Genomic DNA, 7,486 nt, shown 5'->3' with positions numbered 1-7,486 from the left:
AATATTGCACACTCAAACTGCGCCTAGCCGCTCTGTAGCTCGTGATAGGAAGTGGCCTGACAATGATTCAGTCTACCGCCTCGTTCAGATTGGCTATCTGGCTTCACTAATCCGAACAAAGTGTGGATGTTGGTGTACTCTGTCCTGTGTCACGTGATCTCGACTATCGTCTGGGGGGGGGGGGGGGGCGCTGCAGGCACGGTGCACTGGCAGTCACGGGGCCGACGATACTGCTGACCTCTGACCCCGGTCATGACCCGAGGAGGGGAGCTGTTCGGCTGGTGACTCGCACTGAAAACAATTTAACCCAAGGCCCGCGAGTAAACCGGTGTTTTGCAGGTACCCCTATCCGCAACCATTTTTAACCACCCTCCCAGGAGTACAGTAAGGTCCCATTGCAGTGTAGTCGTCCCTGCTCCCAGCGGACTTGTTCGCTGACAGCGGTTGTATCCGCTCAGAGCAAGTACGACTACACCGCAATGGGACCTAGCACTACTCCTGGGAGGGTGGTTAAAAATGGTTGCGGATAGGGGTACCCGTAAAACACCGGTTTACTCGCCAGCCTTGGGTTAAATTGTTTTCAGTGCGGGAAAGGTCCAAACAGCGCCAAACTCAAATCATGCAGACCTCAGAGTTGCTGCCACCAAGTTGAAAACAGGTAAGTTCTTCATCTGTGGCTTCATCAGTTATTGTGACAAACTATCCAAAAGCAAGAACACCTACAGTAGATTCTGTAGAAATCAGCTTGTCCCCCCCCCCCCCCCCACCCCACCACTGCACCCCTCTTGCATCGCCGGACGCCGGGCATGACCGTTCTGCACGTCCCCGCGTCGTGCATTGATAAGATATCGCGGTGGCACCACTGACCCTATCAACCAAAGGTGCAAAATTACAACAGGTCACAAATTACATCACATCTTTGGTTACATCTTTGGTAGGCATTTACTAACACAAAATATGAGCGCACATGACTATACACAGACAACCTAGGGTCGACCCACTGAATGGAAGTGATGTTTTTAGTGAGTTGTGATGTATCATTAGTTATAGGATCCATATCAGCTGCCATATCAGTACTCACCTTTCACCTCTAGTCCCGTGACCGATAGCAGTTTTTCAGTTCTGATAGTGTGTGAACTGTGAAGTAAGTCTGTCAGTGAGGGAGCTCAGCGCCGACCGGTAGGACGTGTGTGTGTGTTGGAGCACCTGAGTATTGTACACAGAAGAAGTGGTGGTAAAAAAAACTGATGCTTAATTCAAGGGAAAGTGGTGAAAATTGGCGCTGAAGAAAAGAACTAGTGATGAAATTTGTACCTGAGGACAAAGAATAGTAGTGATATTAAGCCTAAATAGATGGCAATGAAAATAAGCGCCTAAAAGGAGAAACGTGGTGACAACTATCGCACAAGACGGTGAAAGGTTATGGCATTGTCCACCAAGAAGAGCAGAAGTGAATGTAACTGACCACCGAGGACAGTAAACTGTGATGCAAATTAGAGTCGCTGACAGTTAATAGTGATGCAAATCAGCCTCGGTGGACACCAAACCAGGTCACAATGAATGTCCCTTCATGACCCGTGAGCGTTCCATCGGTGGAGTAGATCGGACTGAAATTTCCACCTCTAGCGGCCACATTTCGATGACGTAATCCGTGACCGAGCTGCCCGACCTCCACCGCCTGCGGGTGTGACCTGACCGCGACGGAGCACAGCGATGTCTGACCCAGGGCGGACGGCCAGTGGTGGCAGCGGTGAAGGGACGGCTACACCGCAGCACCCAGACGGAGCTCGGTTGATGGCAGCATGCGGCGAGCACATCGATCTGGTCGCGGATGCCTGGTTTGATGCTTTGTATGGCAAGGGAAAGGGTGACCAATTCATTAATGGCAGCATTATTGTGAGGAGGGCCAATGTCGATGTCCTGTGGTCTCGTCCTTTCCATCGTGCAATACAATCCCGATACGTGAACTGCCAATGTTCACCGTTTAACTCCATTATACTAAAAAACCAAGTAGTCTCCGGTAGCACAGCAGAGGCTCTGGACGACCCAGCCCGACCAACAACATTCCAATGCAGCTCGGACACGGACGTCATGATTGAGCTGGGTCCGGTGGACTGCGCGCCTCCCGATGATTCAAAAAGCAGTTCAGCGGATAATACCACTACAGGAGCGGCACCAACTGCCGATCTCATGGGTCTGGACGGCGACCCGCCTCCCCGCCTGGTGATCACCGAGACAGAGAACCCCGGCTACGTGCTGCTGCTGCAGGAGCGCAGAGACGACTGCCCTCACCAAGAGAGGCTCTTCTTTAAGGCCGAGGATGTGATAGAACTATTCAAGGACTTCCAAAAAATAGGACTGAGACCAGAAAATATGGCAAAAGGCGTCAGCGGACCTGCTATCTCTTATTCGGATAATGCAGCAACTATGTTCGAAGCTGTGGACTATGATCATGTCCCCTGTCTGCACGTTGCAGTGTGGTTTGTCCCTGACGAGTTTTTCACCCGTCACCGCCAACACAACTGGCCACCAGAAGCCGTCAGGGACAACATCAGACAGTTCGGCCTACACCTGGTGCCGGTGGGTGCCCCAGGGAGTAGCACGGAAAGGTTTGAGTTTAGGATATCCTTTTCAAGGGCGGAGATATTACTCGCCTTCTTATTAACTGATCGACAACGACATGCTGTCATTGCCTTCAAGCTGTGCAGAGCTCTTGTATCAAACGGCAAGATGGTGAAGTCCTACTATGTCAAGACAGCGCTCTTGTGGCTGTGTGAGCGAACACCAAAGGATGACTGGACAACCGTCTCTCAGAGTGTCATCAAACTGCTGGACTTTCTGGACGATGCTGTCGACACGGGAAACCTTCCGTGCTACTTCTGGAGTCAGGTGAACCTGCTCCGGTTTACCAGTCAAAGAGACCGGGAGGTCATGAAGAAGGCTCTGCAAGACATCAGACAAAATCTGAACACCCTTCTGGCAAGTGAGTTGTGTGTGTATGCGCCTGCAATGAAGGAGATGCTGACACAGACGACCACGCAGCTCACTGAGCACCAGGTACGTGTTCGTTTGGCTCGGTATTGCATCATGATTGGCTTAGTGAAGGCCCTGTCAGGCTATCTAACCATCAGTGCAACACCTGCTGTATCAAACTTGCTACCTGTGCTGGTACGTTCACAGCAGCTTACGGCTTCACATGTAGCCAACATGTTTCAAACCAGTGTTCGCCACGGGCCGGGCCAGCCCAACGGGCCATGGGCCGGGCTGGGCTACGGGCTGGGCCGGGCCCCCAAATATCATTAGTTAACGGGCTATGGACGGGCCGGGCCAAGAGCTTTGTGCACTATGGGTTTTGCGACTAATGTCAATTTAAGAAAATTTGGAAACTGATGCAAACAAAACCCACTGGGAAAATACAAAAACTAAACCAAATTTAAGGAATGTGAAAGAAAACCTACTTGTTATTGAATTTTGGGAATCTTGAGAATTATCCAATATCACATCATGTCACACATAGGAGGATTTTCATAAAAATTCCGCAACCAAAAAGATCAGAGAATCTCTAGCATCATTAGTTTGTAATAAAAGTTAAAATGTAGTCATCAGAATAACTTACTTAGCACTACAACTCCAAAAACTAAGAAGCCACTCAACAATGATGGGCCACAGGGCTACATTAAGTTTAACACTTATATATGGCGATAGTGAGACAATTCCAACACAGTCTTTTTTCCTTCACCGACGGCTTTTTAACGAACAGAACCTTAAAAGGATACTCACAAAACACACTGTAAGTAACGACGAACTCTACAGAGTATTTCGCGACGAAAGCTTCTTTAAATGTCCATAAATTTGTCAAAATAAGTCACAACAAACCAGCCCCTTCTCAACAAGATTTGCAATCATGGCGGCGGCCATGCGGCGGCCCTATGTTTATGTGGCGGCATCTAGGTAATATACACAACAGTTTATCAAATAAATACGTTTTTAAAGTAAGTATCAAGGTGAAAAACAAAATTAAACAAATAAGAAATGAAACCTTAATCACGAAGTCTGAAAACTCGAACGAAAAACAAAACAAAAACTTGATCATATATGTTTTATTATACAATTGGTCAAAATCGCTACCTGCCGCAGCTGCGACAATAAAGAAGTGTTCGCTCATTTTTGATCGATGATGATGATGCGTTAAAGTCGCAAAAGTACCCAATGACATTTCAAGTTTACCATGTTTTCTGCTTACGCTGCTAGCGATATCAATATCTTGAAAAGAGCCTAACATAAAATAGCAAGGAAAGTAGCAGATAGTTGTCCACAGAGATTTGGTTGACACGTGGGCATGAATTGAAAATAGATAAGATCAGTTTTGCTGATAAATGGATTGATTTTCTCTTTTTTTGGAAGACAGTGCTAAAGTTAGTGTCACCTATTTTGTATGCTTTCTCAGGCTTTTGATATTGCAGCATCTATGGAGTGAATTTAACAGCAAGGTCAATCCCAGACAGATTCATCAATTCCCATAAGTCAAGCTTTTTTCTGCTGGTAAGTGCTGGGAAGTATAGAGTATGTGGCAAATACTTCCTTCAAGTATGCATTAGAGTCACCAATTATGAATGATAATGTTCACACACATCAGCTTGCAAGATAACTTTACTCATAGAATGTAGTTAATATAATCATGTAAACTTTTTATAGGTGTGTAATCATGACCTAATTGACTGAGGTGCTTGCTGTTGCTGTTAAAATTTGTGCCATAGGTGCTTGAAATGATTATATTCATTGAAAAGAAAGGAGTCATGATTGCCATGTTAATATTCATGCAATTTGAATTGTTCTCAAAATAGTGTAATCAATCATGCTTATTATAGCAATAGACTAAGACAATAACTAGATTGCTATTTTTGCCGGGCCGGGCCGGGCTGGGCTTGGAATATTTGCCAAGAGCGGGCTACGGGCTGGGCCGGGCTCTGAACCCATGGGCCCGGGCCGGGCTGGGCTGGGGATTTTGGGGCCCGTGGCGAACACTGTTTCAAACATTCAGTCACCGGTACAGGCTGCAGACTGGACTGTACAAAACGCTGACTGTGGCACCAGCGGACGTGACCTCGCAGGCCCACCTCACCTCAATGGGTCATGGCTTCGTTTGGGACGCGGCTCCTCTGTTGGGTCTCCTCACTGAAGATGACCTGCGGGAGCTACTGGGGGATCCTGACGCGGTGCGAGCCTGGCTGTGGTGTCAGCACCAGCTGCCAGAAACAGAGCGGCCGGCCGGTCTGCCCGCTGACCTGAGGTCACCGCGAGACCTCTGTGACCTGCTGCTCAACATCCCACTGCTGAGCCGGGCTCTCAGGAAGAGTGTACCGGATAAGTGGAACACGTACAGAAAGATCAGTGAATGGAGTACGAGGTCGCTAAGAGACCCATATGTGGAAGAGTGCGAATTTTACATGAAAGAGTCTCTGGATACTGCTTCAAGGTGGAAGGATCTGGCATTATTGTTCCAAACCAGGCTCGGCATGGACGACCAGACGGCTCTGCGGACGGCCTGTCGTGCCGGTGTGGAGCTGCGGCGGCTCTGTGACGACCCGGAGACGCCCAGGGAGCATGAGAGGTGCAGACGCCGCATGCCGGACCCCTGGGGCGTGCTGCCCTTTCTGCTTCGTAGGCTATGACTCTGAGGTGTGGACGGGAGAGGTGGTGCTATGTCACTCTGAGGTGTGGACGGGAGAGGTGGTGTTATGTCACTCTGAGGTGTGGACGGGAGAGGTGGTGTTATGCCACTCTGAGGAGTGGACGGGAGAGGTGGTGTTATGCCACTCTGAGGTGTGGACGGGAGAGGTGGTGTTATGCCACTCTGAGGTGTGGACGGGAGAGGTGGTGTTATGTCACTCTGATGTGTGGACGGGAGAGGTGGTGTTATGTCACTCTGAGGTGTGGACGGGAGAGGTGGTGCTATGTCACTCTGAGGTGTGGACGGGAGAGGTGATGTTATGTCACTCTGAGGTGTGGACGGGAGAGGTGGTGCTATGTCACTCTGAGGTGTGGACGGGAGAGGTGATGTTATGTCACTCTGAGGTGTGGACGAGAGAGGTGGCGTTATGTCACTCTGAGATGTGGACGGGAGAGGTGGTGTTATGTCACTCTGAGGTGTGGACGGGAGAGGTGATGTTATGTCACTCTGAGGTGTGGACGAGAGAGGTGGCGTTATGTCACTCTGAGATGTGGACGGGAGAGGTGGTGTTATGTCACTATGTGTGGACAGGAGATGTGGTGTTATGTCACTCCGAGATGTGGACAGCTACGGCGATGAGATACTTTGTATATAGACCATCAGAGAATGAATATTCCATATAGATAGTTACGATTACATGCAAGATGACAAACTTGTTTCTCAGTAGTTCGGAACGTGAGTCCCTTTGCGACCCACAGTATTGCTAAACATTGCCTTCGTATAATTGTTGACGTCTTCTTCCATACAAATGTGAAGAATATGATACGTGCTTATTCGTCGATTAAAAATGTTCGTTGGAGAAGTCGTGCTTGTGTCCACAATTAATTACGACTTTGTATTCCATGTTATCAACTTTGGGTTCGTGACCATTGCATTCGCTTTGTATCTGATGACTGATACACACATGTTTTATATCACGTTCGTTCAGTGTAATATCCATGTGTAAACACATTCTGTAGTAGTTGTATTGTTACTAAATTGCAATCTTCTCAGCGTATTGTGAATACACAGTGATTAGAACATGTGGCTGGGCCTCTTTTGGTTGACTATCGACGTTATACTTCAGGATCATACGCCACATCTATACGAATGGTCACTTCAGGTATGCATATTGGATCAGCTACCTTTACGGGATTCCGGTACAAGACAGCTTTTTATGAGGTTTTGATGGCCGTTTCAAAAATATTTCACTTTAGGCAACTTATCACAAACGCAAAAAGCGCCAAACACATTTAGATTTACGTGTTACTGATAGGGGTGGTATTCGCTATGATGAGAGCTAACTTCACAAGGAGGCATAAAGTAAGGCACGTTTCCTCCAAGTTATACCATCGACGCCTAATGACGTCATTTTGATCCAGTATACCTCCACCGGGAATCAGGAGGCGTGGATCCCAATGTCAAAACCGTGGTCAGGTGCATAGGGTTGCCGCATTTGAGAGTTTTTTGTCGCCCCTTGCTCTTTTGTTATTACTCCCTTCAGTCCTGGACTGGTGTCACTAACATTTTATAATTGCCAGCTGATGCCTGTCATAGGAGGGGCCCCTCAGAGACGATAGCCGAGAGCCGACGGTCGAAGCTGATCCGCCGATTGCAGGGAGCCGCATTCCCCGCCGCTCTTCAGAGCGGCGACGCGCCGGGACCTCTTCAGTGCTGTTGACACTGCCGATGGCACAGCCGAGGTGGGCTCGATATAGTTGCATCGATAGTTGCATCAAGTATATGTTGCATGACGCAAATGGATCTGCAACGGAA

General features: G+C 48.4%; 1 protein-coding gene across 1 annotated transcript; it reads left to right on the top strand.

The window, feature by feature from the left end:
* Positions 1-1,161: 1,161 nt before the first annotated feature.
* LOC122373327 lies at positions 1,162-6,757 on the top strand. The gene is made up of 2 exons (XM_043351285.1): positions 1,162-1,179; positions 5,054-6,757. The coding sequence occupies exon 2, from the start codon at positions 5,127-5,129 to the stop codon at positions 5,670-5,672; it is 546 nt and encodes a 181-aa protein (XP_043207220.1). The 5' UTR covers positions 1,162-1,179; positions 5,054-5,126; the 3' UTR covers positions 5,673-6,757.
* The last annotated feature ends 729 nt before the right edge of the window (positions 6,758-7,486 follow it).

Source organism: Amphibalanus amphitrite, unplaced genomic scaffold (assembly GCF_019059575.1).
Source record: "Amphibalanus amphitrite isolate SeventyFive unplaced genomic scaffold, NRLGWU_Aamphi_draft 001477F_arrow, whole genome shotgun sequence".
In the NCBI taxonomy this organism is placed as follows: domain Eukaryota; kingdom Metazoa; phylum Arthropoda; class Thecostraca; order Balanomorpha; family Balanidae; genus Amphibalanus; species Amphibalanus amphitrite.
The sequence above is the reverse complement of the archived record's forward strand: the minus strand, read 5'-3'. Positions and strand labels throughout refer to the sequence as shown.